The sequence below is a fragment of the Ambystoma mexicanum genome, chromosome 1p, assembly GCF_040938575.1.
Source record: "Ambystoma mexicanum isolate Mex_15411 chromosome 1p, UKY_AmexF1_1, whole genome shotgun sequence".
Taxonomy (NCBI): Eukaryota; Metazoa; Chordata; class Amphibia; order Caudata; family Ambystomatidae; genus Ambystoma; species Ambystoma mexicanum.
The window spans coordinates 967,329,715-967,352,717 of NC_090921.1; the positions used below are offsets into that span (position 1 = coordinate 967,329,715).

Consider the following 23,003-nt stretch of genomic DNA (forward strand, 5'->3'; position numbering starts at 1 on the left):
TCAAGGTGGTCCCAAACCAAATATTTGGCATGTTTGTGGTAGGGCGCGATGACACTCCTAATAGCTTTTATTTGTTTCAGGCAATCCTTCAGTAAAGCCCTCTTGACTTTGTTGGCCTTTTTAGTTCTGGTCACCCTGGTCCACTCATCCTCTGACTCAGAGGCACTACTACCAGAGGTGGCTGTCTGGTCTTCTAGACTCTCCCGGATTCTGCAAGCTTGGGAATAGCTGGCAGAATGTGGGGGCCTAGTCTCTTGGGACCTATGGTGCTCAGAAGAGTCTTCTGACTCTTCCTTGCTCCCAGGATCGGCTGAGTACCCCCCCTCCCTCACAGTCCTAGCTGGGAAAAGGTTTTGAGTATGCTCTTCGTGGGCCTAGTCTCATGGAATTCCGCACCAAATTTTACCGCCTGATCTCTTGGTGAATTATATTTCTGAGGATCCATTTCTCTTATTCTCCCCTCACTGGAGTCTCCCTGATCAGAGAAGATGGCCCTAGCACTCGGGAACCTGTACAGAAATGCCCGCCCATCCATTTCTGGGAGGCGCTGACCTATTAGCCCCATATTTCCCATTGGGTTGAAGTCAACCATCCTTGTGGTCCTTGGCTCATGTGAGCCAGTGGACATGGGGGTGGCAGAGTCCATGGAACTGAAGGGATTAAAGTCTCTGGCGAGAACAGGTTCCTGAGGTTATGCTCAGGGGTTTCCCTCTCCCATCTAATCTCATCTCTCTCAGCCCCTACTCCCTGTTGGCATGCAAGAATCTGACCCTTTTGTTCTTCTATTAAGGCCTTACTGGTCTCTATTAGTTGTTCCTGCATGGCTTTCTGTCTATGGAGCCTGTCATTTATTTCACAGAGAGCCTCATTGTCTCTCTGTGCTTCCTGTCTGCATTGAGAGTATTGGGCCAACTTTTGCTGTAGGAGACTCGCCTCCTGAGTCTGATCCGCATTGGCCTGATTATTCTTTGCCAGAGCATCTTCCACCCTCCTGGCATGCTCTTACAGCTTTTCATAGTCCATTTTGAGTTCGCCCAGTCCCTGAAGGGCCAGGTGATTTTCTTCCACTCTGGTTTTTAAATGGCTGACTTCCTGGCCTAAGGCATCCCTTTCCTGAATTAGAGTACCGCTCTGTGCAGCCAGGTCGTCCCTTTGTTTTCTAATGGCACATAATTTCTGGCGCTCCTCATCAAAATCTGTTTGAGTGTGGAGATCCTTCACTATTAATTTATTATTTTCCTCTTTGATTTCATCAATCTGATTTTCTAGGGAAACTATCTGCCCTGCTCAGGTTCTATTATAATATACTTGCTGTTCCAGCTTTTGTTGGCTCTGTTTTAGCTAATCCAACCTTTCTTGACACTCTTTTTGCAGTGTCAGTAATTTGTTATCTTGCTCTACTTTCTTTTGCTGCAGGAGATCCAGATCTTCCTTTACTTTTGTCAGGTACTGTCTGGTTTCTCTCTCTGATTCTTGGCTCTTTTGTAGCCTTTGCTCTGCAGAGTCCAAATCAGTTTGGGTTTTCTCTAGGGATTGTACTTGCCTCTTTGCCAGATCTAGGTTTTCGGCATATTTTTCCTGTATTACTCCAATGTGGAGGTGTAGGTAAGCCGCTATTTTGGCAATTCTACATTGCTCTTCTTTTACTTGTGGGGCCATATACAATTCACTATGTGCCTGGTGTAATGGACCCTGGTCCTGCCATGTATCTAATTCTATGGCAGTGATTTGTTGTTTGATTTCCTGCAGCCAGACATTCTCATCCTGCTCTACCCATTCACCCCGACAAACAATTTGTGTAGTGGGTGTTCTTTTGCCATATTGATTTCCACTAAGGTCGCCATTCCAGAAATATTAATTTCCTTCTGACTTATCTTAGGGCTACTTTACTTTTACAAAACAGGCCCAACTCCTTTGAGTATTTCTATTAAAGGGTGTTTTTACAGTGTAGCACAGTATGGTAGCCCAACAGGGTGTATGTACCCCGTCAGTTAGCACGCTGTGTTAGACTGCCACAAGAGGTATGTCTAATTCAGGATCTCGTGACGAGCCCCCAAGGTGACGAGCCCCCAAGCTGTAAGTAATTTCAATCAGCACACACCCAAGTCAACGCCTAGCGTGTAATGCACAACTGAAATCCTTATTTATTATTGTCTAAAAGTTCTTTATTCTGAACGATATACGACTCATATCACGCCCCTCTCCTGGAACCCCCCGGTCACCCTGAACCAGGAATCAGGCTGGTTTGCTAAGTTAAAATATTTATTTATGTATTTACAATTTAATCACACTATGTTTTAATGGGTACCCAATAATCACCAATGGAGTGATGTAACACAGAATAATCTCTTTAATACACAAGGAGTAATAGTGAGGAAAACAATTCAGCACAGAAATAATATTTGTGTGTGTGTTCAGATCAGATAGCACTGTGGTTAAAGGTTCCCCCTACAAACCCCCAATAGGCAATGTAAAGAGGTAGGAGGAGAGAGCAGGTATTCAGGAATGGCAGAATCATGCAGAATATCAATCCCACTTTCCCCCAGCAAACACAAGAGAAAAACAGAATTGACTGTGAAGCTGTCAGAATGGCTTTTAAAGTTATCATAGAATGGACTGGGCAAAAACACTAAATATGATCAAAATTGCTGAAATAGTATAAATTCTTATGGGAGCCACTTTGGATAGTTGCACACAAACACAAGTAATGATATAATACCAAGAAACACTTTGAAATGTTAACATTCAAGTCGGAAACAATCAAAAGCTGTTTTACACGTGTCAGAATTGGCTGCAAACTTTTCACTGCACGATAATCGCGATAACGGGAGAACCCTATGGCTTTGGAATGGAAAACTGAGGAAGTTATAGACGTTTTAGTGGATGTCATTTTTTCGAGATAGGCGCAAGAATGGAAAACAGGAATGCACTTTTAAAATGACAAATGGATTTCTTATACTAGAGGTAGACTATGAACGAAACGAATACCCCACAGGAACACAGCCACTTGATCAGAATGACTGCCTGCAGAGGACTTGCCTTTTTCAGATGAGAAAAGATCAGCGCAAAGATAGTTTTAGCAATACTAGAACAGGAGGAAGATAGGGTGGATTGGGTAGAAAGTTCAGACAATTCAAAAGTACTCCTAACAATACAGGTTCTGAATACAAGATGGATGGGTTAAGATGGGAATTAACTAAGCAGGGTACATATGCTAGTGACACAGTTCTATCTATAGATACTCACTAGATATGTTTTTAAACGGAACCATCAGGATTCTGGTCCGTCAAGATTCTGGTCAGGGAATTGGATCTGGTTATAGGACTGCCAGCTGGGCACATCGGCTTGGATCTGCAATCAGCAAGCCGCTCTGGTCACAGCCCGGCACAGGACTGGACTGGATCTGCAATGCACTCTGGTCACAGCACGTCACAGGACTGGATTGGATTGGATCTGCCCTTGGTTCTGATGATAATTATTTCAGCAGGCCAGCAGTACAGCGCTGCCCGGCTGTATTTTGATGCTTCCCCTTAGGTTTGTGGGGTTCTGGTTCTGGAATTTGAGGCCTAGCTGAAAATGGTTCAGATATGCAATGGGTTTCTGCTTTGCCAAGTTTCTGGAGTCTGGAGCAAGGAAGATGTAGAGTTCAGCAGAAGGGTGCTCTGCCAGTATCAGGATTGTGAGTGAATCTGTCTCTCTTTTTGAGTGGTCAGCTGTCTCTATTTATGCTATGATAAAGGGGTGTGTGGGCTGGTTTAGCCTAAGCTTGCCTCTTTTGACAGGTGATTGGGTCAGAGTCTCCTCGCTGCCTTGATACGAGGAGAGAAACAGTGCGTCACCTTTATGGTGTGATTTTATGAGGCTGAGAATCCACCTCTAGCCCCTTGAACACAAAATCTACTTTTGGCACCATACATATTTACAAATGTGCAACCTCTATAACAATCACATATACAGATTACATATTTAATATAGCAGCTATCCCTCAAAACCCTGTAGCTGTGGGATCTTGTCTAGGCTTTCCATCGAATTTTGCCCTTTTCATCAGGAACACAATGTCCAATTTATAAGCAAATTTCTACCAATGTGTGCGTTTAACATGGGCATAAGTGTATAAAGTCTCATACTTATAGCAGAAATGCATTTTGTGTACAATCACATTTCCTGCCATTTCTTTCCAGAACATGTCACTTGATTTTGCCGCCTCTTGAAACGTTCAGCCAAAATTTAGATTCACAAATCTGTTACTTTTATGTTTTTCACAATTTTCACTGGCAAATTATAAGTCTTTTAAAAAAATGTTCTTTGTGAAGGTTCAGCCACAGATGGTTGTTCGGGTCCGCCTCATTCTGTCTCCCTGCAGTCCAGAAGCAGTCTCCTCCCCGTTTGCTCTTGGCAGACGCCATTTACAACTGTGCTCACACCTCACATTTCCTTAGCAGCAGCTGTTCATTGTTCCCTTTTGCCTCTGTAGACCAGGTTCTTTGCAAACCCTATAATTACCGCTTTGGTGTGATTTCCTGCTGGAGGGAAAGGCCTCTGTGAGGAAACCTGTTATTCCAGCTTGATTAGTTTTAGCCAGGCTTGATTTAATTGTTAATTCTGTTGCATTTTTTCTTGGTTTAAAACAAACTTGTGATTTCAAAATAGCAGCTAGAATACTTATTCAAGATTTAAACCATGTGATCAAAACAATTACTTCATAGGTTACTCTCAGTAACAGGCCTCTTAGATTGAAAACATTTGATTTCAGTTTATCCATGTTTAAAGTTTAATCAGGCAGGCTCCTGACAGCTGTCATTCCAGCAGCCCTTTGAAGCACAGAGATTTTTGACATCTACAGACAGATCACTTTTGCTGTGGAAATCCCTTAATGCTTTCAGCTTTTCAGTACCTTGCAGGTTCACAATGATTTCTTAGACTAAGTGAATTGTAGCACCCACCAAGAATTTTGGATGTTTGAGGGTGTTCTGTACAGGCATTCTGCAATTTCAGCAACAAAGAAAAGGGATTTAAAGCAAGATTTTGGGGTTTCCTTTAGCAACACTGCTTTTTCCATCTGTACTCCATTTTTACTTGTTGTGGAGCCCAGTGACCTATTCCAGGAGTGAGATCTCTGTTCCACCACTGACAACATGCGTGGCAGATTGGGCCACCATCTTTTTGTGCTTTGCAAGGCACGATTTTCAGAGATTTTGGCACGCACAAGGGTTTTGCGGCCATTTTGCTATTTCTGGCACCATCATAACACAGTGCTGCAGCATAGCAGAGCAGAAGTGGGTTAAAACATCCTACAGCATGTTTCTAATATGTTTAATTTCACAATGCTTGTTTTAAATCAATGGCTCTGACGGTTTTTCAAGTTGAGGCAGTTTAATTTTTCCGGTGGCGCAACACATTACTTTCCTTTCTCCATTAAATTTCAGAGCCTTGCAATAAGGACACCCTTCATATTTAGTATAGCATGTGTTGCTTTTACGTCCAACAGATGGCGCTATTTTTTGAGAAAAGCATGTTTTTACCTGTCACAGGTGTATGATTTAAGTACATAAAAACATGCGCGTATCCGAATGCAACGTTGTGCTAAAATTTCAAAGCAATTGGTGAAGAACTTTCGGAGATATAAGATTTTGAACAAATGAAGATTTACATTTTTATTTGCCTTCCTTTGGTACCTTTAGTAAATGTATCGCATCTCATTTTTACTTCATCTTGGAGTTTGATACGCACTCTTCTTGTTGGCCTTGCTTCAGGAATACTTAACACCCCATTTGGAGTCTTTTTAATGCATACCCTTCCAGCCCTCTTGTAACCAGAAATCAAGGTATCTATTTCTCTTCTTTATAATCCCCAAATATCCTGTTACTTTTATACATATTATTTACAACACAGTCCGTCCCCCTAATTTTGCCACTTTCACTTTTCTAATTTCAGCCGTCCTCTGCTCGTGTCCCTCAGCATCGTCTCTTCCCCAACCGACCAGTTTGCCTTTCGTCCGCGGGGCACCTGCGGGGACCGGACAGTAATTTCGTCAAAGGGGGACCTGTCAACCGTATCTTCTTACATGTGTTTTCTTATGTGCCGTTCTCCACAGGAGCTCTGCGGTCTTCCGGCTAATGGCGGAAGCAGTGGAACATCCGGAGGTCTGGATATGGCCCTTGGTTGAATATACCAGAACCATCCGTACTGCTACCAAAATGAGCTGTAGCACCTTGAAGCATCTAGTGTGCTATATGGGAATACCAATAAAGATCTCAGACCAACTAACCAGACAGACTCTATGGTCTATGTAACATTGTATAGCAGGTTGTCCCAAGGACCCTCTGATTGGTTTGCATTCTCACCCAAACTTGGACTTTCGGCTCAGCTAGCAGCACGTAAGAAAAATGAAATGACCCAAATCACATCAGATTACTCCACACTTTCCCAATTAGTCCATCATCTCTCATCAGTCCAGCCATGAGCCAAGGTTTCCCGTCTGTAGTTGACTTGTAACCTGCTCTCTGTTCTGGGACATTCAAGGGAGAGTAGTCACATCACTATCTTTATTTAAAGCTTAATGAATAGCCATTGTTTTCGACTTCTGCATCACTTGTGAAGAGACCACAAATGTGTCCATTGCAATATTTACTGTTATTTGATTTAATTTTAGTGACTGTTCTTGCGCCTCTTGGCCTCTAGAGACTTGCTCACTCCATCTTGTATAGACTTTATAAATGTTTAATTGTCCAATATTTGGCTCTTGCAGATGTTTTCTTCTTTAATCTAAGAGAAATATGTCTCACGTTCATGGCTTATCCGTCCGCCTCCCTTTGTGCCTTGCAGCTATTCCTTAAAATAGCATCCTTGATCCCAGGCCAATATAGAGTCCTCTTTATTTTGCACACAAAACTGTTTCTCCAACATCTTCTGACCCTGTAGCCGTGGTCTGTCTCTGAGGTAGCTGGATTAAGTATTAACACAAGCCGGCATCCATTTTCCCATTATGGCCGTCCTAGCCACATTACATTTTCTTCTATCGCAAACCTCTATATGTCTCATCTATCTTGCGTTACTGCGTATTTGCACTTACGGGTCAGCAAGTTACTTTGTCTTCTTTGCATATGTTATCACTTTATCATTTTGTACGTTTCTCTTGTTGTTTCAGTTACATTGTTACTTTTAAGTTTTTTCATATTGTTTCATTATGTCTTCATTTATCTGCAACTTGAGATCACTCTGCATCATCAGATTTCACTCAGGGCTCCATGATGTCCACTGGTGCATGCTGACATCCTTCCACTCTTTCAGTGCGAGGGTACATTTGGTATGGTTATCTAAGTGCATATCGCCTCTCATGCACTGAATGCGGTATAGGGACAACACATGGAGTCGCATATAAGGCTCTTCTCCTGCTGTTCCAATATGACGGCGGTGAGAGGGCGGGAGCTAGAGAAAACACGTCCATCTGCTCCTCTGCAACCTGATAAAGAAAAACCTGCCTTTGCCACTCCATTAGGATTGTTGCCATTTAAAGTCTTACCTTTTTCGAAACATGGTGCTCCTGCAACATTTAAAAAACCTATGGATAATATCTTACAGCCATAGTCGGAATTTTGCAAAGCATATATATTTGACATTGTAATTCATAGCAAGACATGGGAAGATTATTTGCACCAGCACTATTTTATCATGGGAGTATTAAGAAAAGTAGGGTTAACCGCTAATCCAAGTAAATTCAAATTGGCCCAATCATCAGTAAAGTATCTGGTGTTTTTTGGGGGTAATGGCACCATTCTACCACAACAGGAGAAGGTTAGGGCTGCCCTAGAAACACCTCCCGGCTCCAAAACAAAGAAAGATCTGAGGGCCTTTCTGGGATTGATTGGGTACTACTGCATCTAGACTGACAGACAAGTTGAAAAATGCTGAGCCCCCAAAGATCAGGTAGGCTAAAGAGGATGACGTCTGTTATTTATAAAACATTGAAACAGGCCTTATGCCAGAGCCCCGTTTTAGGCATAGCCGATTTCTCTAAAGAATTCATTCTTTAGATTGATGCTTCCTTAACAGGACGAGGAGCTGTCTTGTCACAAAATGATGGGTTTGAACATCCCATTTTATACATCAGCAGAAAGCTCTTCTCCAGAGAGAAAAACTATTCAGTTATTGACCTAGAGGCACTGGCAATTAAATGGGCCATACTTTACCTAAGGTATGATCTTTTAGGTTACAAATTTCGCTTAATAACAGACCATTCAAAGGGATTGTGTCCTCCGACGTATTCCTTATGTTAGATATCACCTTCCAGCTTTGCTGGCCTCGGAAAATTTTTCTCTAGAGGACGCTGCGCGTCGACGTCCGCCGAGTCGATGTCCCTCGACAGCCGCCGTATCGACGTCATCCTGCCTATAAAGGCCTCGCGCAGCGTCCGTTGCTCAGTTCCGTTTTTCCGCGCTTACTCAGTGCCTCGGAATACCGTTGCTCAGTTTCATAGAGTATTTATCCTATTTACCTCGAGATATTTGATCCGTACTCGATGGCTTCCTCGTCGGAACCGACGACCCCTCGGTTCGGCTTCAAAAAATGCCGAGATTGTGGGAAAAAGATGTCGCTGACTGACCCTCACAGAGTTTGTCTGTGATGTTTGGGAGCTGAACACCATTGTTCGGAGTGCAAGGACTGTATGTCCATGACAGCTAAGGCCCTGAAGGAGCGTAGGGGGAAAGTGGAGAAAGGTAAGACTTCAAAAGCTTCTTCCTCGATGAAGTCGAGACATTCGTCTCCTCGTAACCATTCGTGCTCCAGGTCTCGGAGTGGGTCCCATCACTCCTCGAGATCGAAGCACTCGAAGAGGAGACGTCGAAGATCCCCTTCTCCGTCCTCCTCTTCCTCTGTTTCTCCTAAGAGAATCCCTTGCCCCACGAAACATAGTTCCCGGGCTGAATGGGAGGAATTCCGCAAAAATATGATGAGCGTCTTCGAGAAAGCGGCCTCAACCCCCTCGAAGACTGCCGAGAGCGATGCTCTGGTCGAAAGACCCGAAGGTCAAACGCCGCGAGTCGCAGTACCCGGCGAAGGAAGCTTCTTGAGCGCGTCACAAACCCTCGAGTAAAGCTATGACCTCAAAACCTTCTTCGAAGGTTCCGTCGATGCCATTGACGAAGGTTCCGTCGATGCCGAGGTGGGTGTCTTCGACGCCGTTGTCGAAGGGACCTTCGACACACGGGTCTGTCGACTCGACGCCATCTTCGACACCGGCGTCGACGCCAAGGAAAGTCACGGTTACGACGCACCCAGTGGCTATTCCCAGGTCCTCTATGATGATGGCGTCGGGATTGTCGACTTCCTCGAGCAGAATCCCAATTCTATCGAGGACCTCGAGGCCTCTGCCTTTGTTTTCGACGCCACGCCCGAAGCCTTCGACGTCGACGACATCGACGTTTTCGAGTCCGATTATGACAAGTTTGGCACCCTCTGCCTTGGAGATGGGTTTTACACCCTTTGTGAGTTCAGAACAATTGAGAACTATGTCCTCAATTATGGAAGAGGGAGAACTATCTGAACAGAAAGACACATTTGAGTTGCAGGGACCTGCAACCCCAGTTAGAGAGGAGTTATCCTCAGAAGAACGCAGGTTAAAGGATCTCCATGATTCCTTACATGTGGCAAGTGGGTTAGACACTGCCCCTGAGGTGGAGTTTGCTAGGCTAGACCCGGGGGAGCATGCTGAAACCCCCTATAGAGCCTTAATGGCCAGGATCACAGAATTTATGGGGTGGTCAACACCTTCACAGGCTTTCCAACAAGATGACCTCACGGATATTCTTGACAAAGGTCCACAGGAGGATCCTGTAGTGCCCTTTCATAAAGCTCTTCAGAGGAAAATTATGACGAACTGGGAAACCCCAGATGTCGTCCCGGCAGTAAATAAAAAACTGTCTACTAAATACAGGGTATCTTCTGCAGACCCAGAGTTTTTGTCAAAACAACCATCCCCAGAAAGTCTGGTGGTACAGGCAGCATCTTCTACTGACGTCAAGACTGCTTACCCTACCGTCCCACAGGACAGGGAGGATGAGAAATATGATGCTATGGCAAAGAAAGTTTTTTTCGGCATGTAGCATGGCGTTAAAATCTGTTAATGCTACTTGCACCCTTGCTAGATTCAGCCATACACTTTGGGAGTGTGCTTCTACAGCTGCTGACTGCATCCCGGAGGGAGAAGAAAGGGAGGCGTTCCTAAATATCATACAGGACGGTAAAGATGCTATGTGCGAATCCCTCCAGACGGGCATTGATTCGGCTGACAGTATCAGCAGAGCAATGGTGGCAAGTACAACAACCAGGAGATTCGCTTGGTTGAGAAAGTCTGGTTTTGTCCCAGATGTGCAAGCCAGGCTCTTGAACATGCCATTTGATGGCTCTTCTTTGTTTGGGAAAAAGGCGGATGACAGTTTCGAAAAACTGCAAACATCAAAAGCAGCAGCAAAATCCCTAGACGCTGCAATCCGTCAGACACCTTTTCGTCCCACAGGAACCTCTACGAGGGGCAAGTCCTTTCGCTTCTACTCCGCATTCGGAAGAGGTAGAGGACGACCGGCTCAAAGGGGACAAAGAAGAACTACCCGAGGTGGACGGGGTAGATATTCAAAAGCCGCAGCAACAGCAGGTGCCTCTTTACCATCGGCATCTGCATCAGCCGCCCCAAAACCACTCTGAGGACTTCCCTCACAGGACACCTGTAGGAGGCAGGTTAACTCAACATCTGGCGGAATGGCAGGCTATCACGTCAGATGCTTGGGCATTGGAAACAGTTGCCCAAGGTTACTGCCTGCCTCTCCTACGCATACCTCAGAGTCATCCACCGGGGATCAGCTCTTAGAAAGCTCCAGACCCGCTCCTCTTGTAGGACATTTTGGACGTGCTAGAGAAAGGTGCCATAGAACCGGTACCTGTAGCGGAGAGGAACAAGGGCTGGTACTCCCCTTACTTTCTCATTCCAAAGAAAGACGGAGGACTGAGACCCATTTTGGACTTGCGAGAATTGAACAAATTCCTCAGGAAAGACAAATTCAAGATGGTAACTCTTTCTCAGATCCTTCAGGCCCTTCAGTTCCAGGACTGGTTGGTATCTCTGGACCTTCAGGACGCTTATTTCCATGTGCCTATCCATCTCAAACACAGGAAATACCTGAGGTTCGCAATTGGCAACTCTCATTATCAATTTCAAGTGCTGCCATTTGGGCTGACCTCCGCCCCGAGGGTCTTCACCAAGTTAATGTCGGTAGTGGCGGCAAGTCTAAGGAGGGAAGGGATTCACGTCTACCCCTACCTGGACGATTGGTTGATCAGGGCTGTATCTTCAGCCTTCGACTTTTTGAGGTTGCTAGGCCTCATGGCATCCTGCATTTTCCTAGTGCCAGAGGCTCGCCTGAGAATGAGATCCCTCCAGTGGGCACTGAGGACTCAGTGGTCACAATTCTCAGGAAGAATGACAGATCTTCTTCAGGTTCCCGACAGGGTGGCTCGGGACATTCAGTGGTGGGCCTGTCAGGAGAACATTCTGAAAGGAGAACAGTTTTGGCAACCCTGGCCAGAGATAACAGTAGTCACGGATGCCTCACTCACGGGGTGGGGAGCCCACGCCAACGACTTGACCATCAGCGGTCGTTGGTCTCCATCGGAGTCCAGACTACATATCAACCTGTTAGAGCTGAGGGCCATCAGACTTGCGCTGAAGGCGTTCCTGCCAGCTGTACAAGGGAAGAATGTCCTGATAATGACGGACAACACAGTGGCCATGCATTACCTCAACAAAAGAGGAGGTGTAGGATCACTACCCCTGTGTAGAGAGGTGATGCAGCTCTGGTTTTGGGCAATCCAAGAAGGAATCTCTCTATCGGCAGTTCACGTAGCCGGAGAGAAGAACTTGACAGCAGACGCTCTGAGCAGGCAGAGCACAGTCTCCCACGAGTGGGAACTAGCTCAGGAAGTCCTTCAAGAGATCTTCGCCCTTTGGGGAACCTCTCAGGTGGATCTGTTCGCCACCAGTGTCAACAGGAAGTGCGATCTGTTCTGCTCAAGGGAATTTCCCCCTAGAGGAGCTCTGGGAGACGCGTTCATAGTGGACTGGGAGTTTCCGCTTCTGTACGCATTCCCACTGGTCCCTGTCATTCCTCAAATGATCAGGAGGTTGAGAAGATTCTTGAAAACCATGATCCTAATTGCCCCGGATTGGGCCAGGAGAACATGGTACCCGGACCTTCTAGACTTGTCCATCTGCCCTCCAATTCGACTTCCACTCAGAGAGAACCTACTCTCACAGAAGGGAGGTCAGGTTCTCCATCCAGACATCAAAACCCTCAACCTTCACGCTTGGCTTCTGAAAGGCTGAGGTACAAGGATTGGGACCTCCCTGATGATGTTATAGAGGTGTTGCTTTCAGCAAGGAGGCCAGCAACAAAGTCTTTATACCGCTGCCGTTGGAACAGATTTTGCAGTGTAGAGAAAAGAATATCGACCCCTTTTCATGTGGTACACCAATGGTTTTGTCCTTCCTACTCTATTTGGCGAATTCAGGCCTTCAAGTTGGCACCATTAAGGGCTATCTCGCAGCGCTATCCATCTTTAAGCGCACTGCGGAAGAACCATCCTATTTCAAGTTATCCTTGGTAATACAGTTTCTAAAGGGGCTAACTAACGTTTATCCCCCCAGACCATTCCAGGTTCCCCTATGGGATTTAAACTTAGTCCTAACTTTCCTGATGGGCACACCTTTCGAACCACTCCATTCTTGTTCGTAAAGATTTCTTACCCTTAAAACTGTTTTATTAATAGCACTTACATCTGCTAGAAGGGTGAGCGAGTTACAAGCTATTTCTTGTAAACCCCCTCACACAATCTTTCACAAAGACAAAGTTGTCCTGCAAGTGAAGCCTAATTTCCTCCCAAAGGTGGTTTCTGAATTCCATATCACTCAGAAGATTACCCTGCCATCTTTCTATCCTCCTCCTCATCCGGGGAAAGAGGAAGAGAGGTTACACAGGCTGGACCCTAGAAGGGCTTTAAGTTTTTACATCAGTAGACTGGCCAGGATAAGACAAGCAGACCAGCTGTTTGTAGGCTACACAGGTCACAAGCTGGGGTTACCGATAACTAAGCAGACCATTTCCAGATGGATCATTCTAGCCATTTTGGAATGCTATAAACTGGCAGGAAAAGAGCCCCCTCAAAACCTTAGGGCTCATTAGACCAGAGGTATTGCAGCTTCATCGGCCCTCAAAAGAGGAGTGCCGGTTAAAGACATTTGTGCGGCCGCCACATGGTCGTCCGTCCATACCTTTACACGATTTTACAACTTGGATTCCTCCTCCAGCCAAGAGACTAGGTTTGGAAGGGCAGTATTGCACTCTATTCATCAATAAAAGGCAGCATGAAGTCAGTACTTCCACCTCCAATAATAGAATACTGCTATGGGAGCCTATCTAAGATAAGGAATACGCCGGAGGACACAATCCCTTCGAAGAACAAGTTACTTCTTACCTTGTAACGTTCTTTGGATGGGATGTTCCTCCGACGTATTCCTGATCGACCCTCCCATCCATCCCTGCAGTTCTACTTCCCTTGTTGTTGCAGCTTACGCTCCTTCAGGGTGATTAGTCTAGTCCAGACAGAGATACTGTGGGCTACAAAACGGAACTGAGAAACGGACGCTGCGCGCGGCCTTTATAGGCAGGATGACGTCGACGACGATACGGCGGCTGTCGAGGGACATCGACTCGGCGGACGTCGACGCGCAGCGCCCTCTAGAGAAAAATTTTCCGAGGCCAGCAAAGCTGGAAGGTGATATCTAAGATAAGGAATACGTCGGAGGAACATCCCATCGAAAGAACGTTACAAGGTAAGAAGTAACTTGTTCTTCTCCTCTAGTAGGGATCAGTCAGAGGAAGGAGTCCAATCCTTGGGTAATGCAGTGATTCTTGGACCTTCAGCCATATTGCTTCGCTCTGGAACCCCGAAAAGGCTGAGAACAAGGTAATGTGGACTTCCTCTTCCAGTTTCCGTGTGAAGCACCTCGGTCTGCCCTGCATTGGAGAAGGGTATGTGAGAAACCTGAGGGTATTCTCACTCCTTAACCCCTTGGATCCTCTATGCAGGTGGCCAGGGAGAGGCAATCACAAATGGATCCCGACCCTGGGGGCGGAGAAGAGAGGGTAGATCACCTGGGTGGAGGGTCCTTGGGACTAAGAGTCGGGTACCCTTGGGCAAGACATGGTATCCCCCTTTTCTTAATGACAACAACCCAATCCTGCTATTGTAAGTCAGTTCCCCTTATTTCTCCACAATTAACCATTGAGCGTATTGGGATGAAGAAAAAGCAACTAAGAGCAATGAAGACTATGCTCTTTTACCACTCTAGTACTGGTAAGAGGAAGATGCCTGCTAACAGTAGTAAAGGTCGGGCATGTCCCTTTAATGAGTCGGGGAGGGATGAGTAATCATCTACTCTTGCAGCCAGTCAAGGGGCTGCAGGTGTATAAATGGAGCCCAACCCAGTGGCAGAGGGAATCGACGGGAGCAGGACAAGGAGGTTGGGGCAGGCAGCTGAGCACCGGACTGCATGGCATGGGCGTGGGGACTCCCTGGAGCAGACTAGGAAAGTTGAAGGGAGCCATGCAAGAAGGCTGCTCTGTTCTTTTCCATGCAGCATGCTCATTCCTCAGGGGTGGATTACCATCCCTGGAGTGTCTTACAGGCTGGAACTGGCACCCCGACACAGAAGGAAGAAGGTGTGTGAGCCGCACTGCAGCACAAGCATTCAAAGTGACCAGTGAGTTTCCAATGCTTGAGAAACCTGTTGTGCATGTGTGAAATTAAGCATTTCCTGAAATACATTGGGCCTCATTACAGGCATGGTGGTCCGGGAACTACGGTACCGTAATCATGCCAGTACTGTAGTTCCCGGACCGCCATACTACGAGCTATGCTCGCGGGTGTCGTCTCACCCACCAGGTTTTTCCTCGTGGGTGTAACCGCACCCGCGAGCAGAGCACGTTGGATGCACCGGCACAACTCTGTATGTGCCAGTGCATCCGACGTCCCCATCCCCATACAGCCCTATTGGACAGAATGGGGATCGGGAGGCCCTTGATTCCCGCACCCCCAAATGGGCAATTACCAGGTCCCCCGAGCTTGGCATGACCCGGTTCTTGCCCATTCGCGGGTGCCAGAAAAAATGCAACTCCATTCTATCAGAGTGTCCGTGTGTAACCTGAAACACTTTTTTTAAAGGTCTCTAATCAGTGAGTTAGTCAACTAAAGGGGGAACGGATAACTATATCTGTTAACAATACAATGAAGGGAAATTCCTAAAATGAACTGTTTGACTCAGACGTTCCTTAGTTTTATTTAGGTACGGAAATCCCACATTAGCATAGGGTAAGTTAGGCCTTTTTCCATCTGGACATTTAAGTTAATGAAGTTCATTATTTCGAAGCTGGAATCTGTTGTCTGTGTCATCCTTCATGATGCCTTCCCAGTATATACTAGCATATCAACATCAGAGACAGGAAAGGCCGAGTCAGCTTTGCCAGAATTTTGCATTGTGATCTGGCATATGAACACAGACATCTGCAACACATATTTAACACACTGAGCTATCGTCTGAACCATCTTTGAACCCACATTTGTGCATTTCAACCTGTTACTGCATGTGACCACTATATCCTATACACTATATCCCCACAGTAAGGTGAAAACACTACACAACTTGTGCTTTAGCGAACAGACAGACTGTATGTCCAGCAGTAAACACAGAACACGTTAGAGGCAACAGCCAGGCAGCAGGCTTGGAGTCTCAGTACCACACTGAAAAATGGGCATTAACGCCTGCGCATCAGGCAGCCATGTGAGGGAACTTGCCCCTTTTGCCTTCCCATAAAAGCATCTCTGTACAATACTTTATCATATTGAATAAATAATGTTCCTGCTGTATTATGTACCAAACATGGAGTGCTATATGTGAATTTAGGTAAGCGCAATGAATATCTATGGCGTATGTCTTCCCTCAGGTTAACCGGCACCATAGGGATACAAGGAAAGCACAGAAAGTGCAGTTCTACTATTCAGAGTTTACATCAGATCCACAGGGTGTTCAGGTCATGGATACATTCGCATTAGCTTTATGGTTCTCCCATGATCTCTATATTATTTCTGTGTCACAAAGTAACAACTATCCTTTAAGAGATTTCCTATTGCTTCTTTTACTGGGTCCCCGTACAAAGGGGCTGCCTGTAGCTAGTTTGTATAAAAGCGATTGTGAAATCAAATTGGAGGTAGCTAGAAGACTTGTGATCTCCACATTAATTAATTAGAGATTACAGTCACCTAGAAACATTTCATGGCTGAGCATCAGAACCAATTGAGAGGCAGAAAGTGGCAAAGATGCTTCTGAGTTTGATCTGTAGGCCACTTGGAATTTGATCGTAGAAGTCTCTCTGCTGTGCTCAATTACTACCTTGTATTCTTTAATCTATCCAGAATGGTAGATTTGTGCTGTGGTTGCACTTCACTTAGAGGAAGACTACTGTAATGATGAGAATTGTGATGTGATCTGTGCTGTTGTGCTTCTCCGGTAACCTGCAGCCAGTTTCTGGAAATTTCACCACGTGGATTCAGTTCAGAACAACACACAACTCAATTTTCTATTAAAGTGAATTAGCCACTAAGAAAACGCCAGCAATAGGAGAGGAGAATGGGAGGGTTTTTCGGGGCATGATGAGGCGTGGTACAAAAGGAGCATGAAACAGGAGGCATTTCAGTGGTGTGTGAGCACAAGAGCCAGATGTAGACATTGCTAAAGGGCCTTCACTTTTTGTAAACAACATTTGAGGTAGATGGAAGTGAGGAAGGGGCAAAGTGGGATGCGTGGGAGCTCTCCCCCATGAAAATAAGGGCAGCAGGTTTGTGAAAGGACTGCAACAAGGAGGATCTGGAAAACCCCCACCTACCTCCTTTAACTGCAATACATTTGGTTAGACTGGTGTGATATCCCTTCGCAGTTTACTGACATGCAATTCATTTATGGAGGTATTCGTTTTGACCATTAGATCAAATGAGACACAGAATGACCATTAGAGCCAACATTCATATTTTATGCGAATATTCTGAATGTGGATCATATTTTAAATTGGGTCTTGTTAAAAGTTGGGTGGTGACATAAATAAATGGCAGTAATTCTGTTACTGACGATTTATGGCAGTAATGGAATTTCTGCCCAATTCTGACAACAGAGTTAAAGTTGAGCATTTGCCTCCAGCATGTAGATGGATGAAACTCTATATGTAACCTCACAAAAATTACAGGTTTAGGTGAAATTACTGTTTGCAGTAAATCTGCCAAAATACCCAAGAAACTGTGGAGTCCTAAAACGGGGACTAACTCTGGGATACTGCCATTGGTAATGTGTTGGTAATTCCATCCAAACAGGTGGCGGTATCAGTAACAAAGTCTGGTGATAAATCGTGATCAAGTCTGGTATTCATTGCTTCAGAATTACTGCTAAACTCAGAATGATCTACATTGTTTTTTGTATAACGTTTATTGGTCACTTTCGTGTAACGTGGTCATTTTACTTGTTTGCACTTTCTTCATGCAGTCTTCCTCTTAATTTTCACTAATTTAAAAAATTTATATTTTATGTGTGTGGGTTGGGGAGAGGGATGTTAGAGGAGGGATTGGGGAAACCCCCATTTAATAAAAAAATAAGGATTGGTGAAAACGAGGAAAACAAATGAAGAAAGTGCCAACGAGGAAAGTCACCACGCAAGATACACATTGAACAATTGTTTTTATAATGTGAGATTGCCATAAAACTAATGTGCATGTATTAGATCAAAACGTGGTTTATGACGAAGTAAACATGATAACGAATTGAAATAATATTGTTCTTTAGGTATCCAATCGGGATTTGCTGAACATAGTGGTTGCTCTTTATGATGTGTGTCTACCGGACATTGGACTGGAGGATCTGCAAGCTAACGTCTACGCGCGAGGAGCAAAGACAATCATCTTAGTTCGAGATGAGCAAGGTGATTCAGATTGTCTTTATTTTCATTGTCCTCATGAATATTTTCAGTCATCACAATTTATGTTGTGTTGTGAACCTAGCCTGTGGATGTTTGTTTACTTCAAAAATTAGAGCTTGTACATTTACACCTTGAAAAGTGCAGATTATAGGAATTCTTCTGAGAGAAAAATCAGAATGGCGTCAATCTGGATATCTCGGCTTAATCATGTCTAGACCCTAAGTGCTTGTTTGAGACACCTCCTCCTTCTATCACAAAGCCTTGTAGCCGTATCTAAATAGCCTTGCCGAACACCAGGCATTCGAGCTGAGTTGTCTTAATCTCTGAAAGGTGAGTTACACTAACCTTGCTGATTAAGGATTTTAAATGGTAGTTAAGATTAGTAATTTGGTCCTTCTCTTTGTTATATTTTGAATCAACCTGTGTTATATCTTTTGCTAAATCAGTTGAGAACCTATAACGAAGATTTTGGTATGAACAGTATTAGTTATTTACTACATCTTATTAATAGTAGGTGAGAAGCACATCTATGGGCACAGGCTGACTCATGACTTCTAGGTGTCATAGAAAATATCCCTAAAAGTCGGAATAGATAGTTAAAGAACATGATATTCCATACCTAAAACTAAAGAAGTGCACAAAGGGGACATTTATTATTAATAATACTAATACTAGTAATATTATTAATCATAATATCAGGTTTTTATTGCACTTCGTGAGGGATTAATTTTGCTCTAAGTGCTGTAACAATAGTTTTTATTGCCCAAATAATGTTACTGACCAAAGAACTATGAAGTCTGAATCTTGTGAGCCATCCCCTATGTCAAGGGGCCCAACCTTTTGTTGACAATGAGCAGCATTTGACAATCTTTATAAAACATTTTGATTTAATGCATATGGCTAAAATATCTAGCCTTTTGCATATCTTACATGAAAGCTTACATATAATGTACACATATATACACCCTTATGAATCAAAATGTCATCTTTAAAATCACATTCATGTCCCTTTACATTAAAAAATCCATCTAAACACCTAATAAATTCATATCGCATTGTATCAAAATTCATCAACTATATACACCAGGTGATATTACCTCCTAATACATCTTGATAAAATGAATCATTGATTTTAAAAAAAACATACCACAATACAATAACATAAATACATTTAAATTAATCAGTTTTAACCCATATCCTAGTTGCAACAGGTTCACTCAAGTATAACAAAAAGGCATTTTCCATTGGTTAATAGTTTCAGAGATATTCTGTCTCAAACAGGCACGGCAGTTGCTACAATAACCAAGGACTCCACCGATACAATGGTGGACCAAAAGAGATCAAACTTCACCCTTTCTAAGGAGGGACAAAGTGCCCATCACCTTTTGTATAATATTCATGCACCATCGAACAACTAGTCAATTTATGTCTACTCATTTCTATCTGGCGTTTACAGAGTCTTCAGAACCATGCTCTCGAGGCATATTTGTCCAAGCACCAATGTAATCTAATATTGGAAGTAAATTTACATGCAAATACAGAATGAAACTCCTAAGTGTTTGGGTACATATCGTTGTTAAATAACTGTTAGGTTATTTTTGTGACCAAACTGTCCATTGACATCACGCAAGCCCAACAGAGTGACTTGGATTTAAGGTTTTGAAGAAAATAAACAGGATTTTCCATATCAGACAGTTCTAATCCAATAGCCTCTAGATGGGTTTGCACAGTATTAACAAGATCACCGTGTGCCGAGTTTCACAGTCAATAATGTGAATACTCTGCAAACTGTGTTAATATATTTTCTGGAGAGAGGAATTGGTCAGCTTGTTTTATCTTCAAAAGAAGCTTACAATGGGTCAGCTTCCACATGGTACTCATGGAAATCACTCCCAACTCCAGCCTTAAAGCTGCCACAGAGGCCGCCACAGGTAGCCCCAGCAGAGATTTGAATATCTTCCCCTCTAAAATGTTTAGCCATTTTACATATTTCTCTGGTAGAGTCTTGAGTTCATAGACTATAGAGGGAACTATGGACTTGGAGTATACCTCCAAGAGGTCCTCTGTCTAGCCACCTCCCACTCTACATATGAAACCCTTCACAACCTGCCATCTAAATGTGGCTTTAGAGGATATATACACCTTATACCGTGATGGGTTTGGGGCACTTTACAGAGGCCATACCAGATATAGGTAGTTATCCACAATGTCCAATTTTACCCCGCCTATGTGCCACCCATAAGAGGAGACATAAAAGCCTTTACCTATCAATTGTAGAACCTTGTTTTTACTTTGGTAAATTTTGAGTTGGTTTTGCTCGGTATACAGAACAAGAGTATCTATAGAGCTCTATAGTCCCACCGCAGTACGGTCCATTAGGACGGTATCATCTGCCTATGAGACCCACGATGTAACAACTCTGTCAATACACGGCAGGAAGTTATTATATTCACTCAATGCTCCATCCAAGTCCGCCACATAGAGTTTAAACAAGAGGGGCATAAGAACGCACCCCTGCATGTGTCCTTTATTGGTGGAGTGGGAAAAGAGACATTACCCTCCTGTGAGAGTCTCACCATGGCTGAGGTTTCAGTATACATTGACCTGATAAAAAACAACAAATGCTTATCTACGTCCCAGCACTCCAATGTGTCCAACAGTGCACCATCAGCTCCACCTAGAACATCTGCAGATAGTAATTGGAGCGCCCACATCGCCTGGGTCGTGGAGCAACCTTTCCTGAACCCAAGTTGTTGCGACTTGAATAGTTATTTGTCCTTAACCCAGTTAGTAAGCAATCGTAGCAAAATGATGGACAAGACCTTACTGCTGGTGTCCAACATCGCTACGAGCCGGAAATTACACAGATCTGAATAAACCCCCTTCTTGTAGACAGGTATCAACTTAGAATTACACCAGCCATTTGGTATAACCCCAGATAAGATAATGTTGGTAAACATGGCATATACACATTTAGCCCAATACAAGGGGTTTCACTTCAGGACAATGTTGGCCATCCCACCCGGAGCCAGGGCACTAAATGACTTAAGCATGATTATGATCTCCAAAATGTCAGCCTCACTTATTTCTATCACTGTGTTGCCCTTCAAAATGTGGGTCTCTTTTGTCTGAGCAAGGGTCCTGTAGAGGAGGAGATACATGTCTTCTCCCTAGCCCCACCCCCCACACCCTTGCCACCATCATATTGGGTTAACAGATGAAGTGCCATAATGAATCTCAGCTGCTAGAAAACAAGCCCATTGGCTACCCATCAAAGAACGTGTCCTCTTCAAAACACTTGCCCTAACTCACAAATGCATCAACCACACAGCCCCACGCTACCTAACGCAGAGAATAAACAGATCCCTCTCCACCAGACCAACTAGAACACCATACGCCAACCTACTCATAGTGCCTAAAGTGAAACGAGCCAGAGCCGTTCATCGCTGCTATGCAATGGAACTCCCTGCCAAGCCACCTCAGAGCAGAACCATCCCTCCTTGTCTTCCTCAAAGCCATTAAAACACTGCTATTTGCTTGAACCTGCTAGCGGATTAGCCATGTAGTATGCTATGTAATGTACATTATAACAATACGTAATTGTAAAGTAATGACTATACTTGTAACAAGTTATGTACGCTTCATGTAGCAAAGTCGTTATCTCCATGCTACAGCGCCTCGATGCCTTTGTGCTGTTTGTGCGCTTTATAAATGTTAAAATAAAAATAAATAAAAGTTCCTGTGAAATACAATAACAAATTGTGCCTTTTAAAGTACATAAGGCCTGTTACAATCATCAAAAAGTAGTAAAGTAACCTCACGTTATCATCGCATGGAGCCAGAATGATATACCCAGGTCCAGAGAGCCGGCTGTAATACTTAAAACCATATTTCGAAGCCAGGACACTCAGATAATTTTAGGAAGTCCAGTAAGCAAAAGCTACATCTTCCGCAGACCGTCCTGGATCCTGGAAACGGATTCAAAGGAAAATAGTCTATGCAGAAACTCTAATCCGGGGAAGCCATGGAGAATGCTGGACAAGAAGCTCAACGGCAAATTACCTCATCCCTACTGACAAATCAAACATGCCGTATGACATGAAGTATGATCATTCATACTTCAAAGGTTTTGGCTACCACATGATTTACAGGCAGGTTGGTTCCCTAAGAATGGACATTGTCCGAAATGTATTACATGACAATCTCAAACTGTTTCCTTTTCAGAAATGAGTAGGTTTGTTCGTTTCACATCATTGTTAAAATATATGAAGTGATTGACAAATTCTTGGTTGTAAAAATCATTCAACATGGACAAAATATTATCTGAACGTTTATTTTTTTTTTTACATTTTTTTACGGAATATCATGGTAGTTCCATACAGGGTTCATCCAATCTCCTGTCAAGTGTTGTGCAGGAATAATTTACTATTTAAAGACTCCTCCCATGGAGTTAGACCCACAAGGCATCTTTGTTACTGAGCATCCCCAGATGAGACGACTGACCCCTTCGTCTAATCAGAGAGAAGCTATTCTGTACAAACTCTGTGTCAGGGCAGTGTCCCAGGACATAAGTTTAAGGGAGTTTGAGAGTGCAGAGATGGTGAGCTGCAGTGTTGCAGAGGAAGAAAACTGTTGAAGAGGCAGATTAACACCTGAAGATATGCAAAATGGAGGAGAGGAGAGAAGGTGATACAGGCGGAGTGGGGGAGAGAAGAGGAGAGCGGAGAAGAGCGGAAGTGATACATGAGGAGAGGCGGAGGTGATAATTAATGAGTGTCGAACAGAGGATGCCGGGGCAGGAAAGAAGAGGAGGAGAACTCCCACCTGGGAGAGGAGGGGGCTGAGCTTACCCCAAAAGGTGAAGTAGGTGAGTGGGGAACATTATCCAGAGAAAAAGGACTGAGGCAAGGCACTACAAATAGATGGACATTGTGA

The 23,003-nt window shown here is 44.1% G+C and overlaps 1 protein-coding gene across 1 annotated transcript in view; it reads left to right on the forward strand.

Moving 5' to 3' along the window:
* Positions 1-23,003, forward strand: part of LOC138582452 (uncharacterized) — a 1,938,885-nt gene that overhangs the window by 716,704 nt on the left and 1,199,178 nt on the right. The window contains exon 3 of the mRNA XM_069653763.1: positions 17,936-18,071. Coding sequence (XP_069509864.1) covers positions 17,936-18,071 — 136 coding nt within the window. The remainder of the gene's footprint in view (positions 1-17,935; positions 18,072-23,003) is intronic.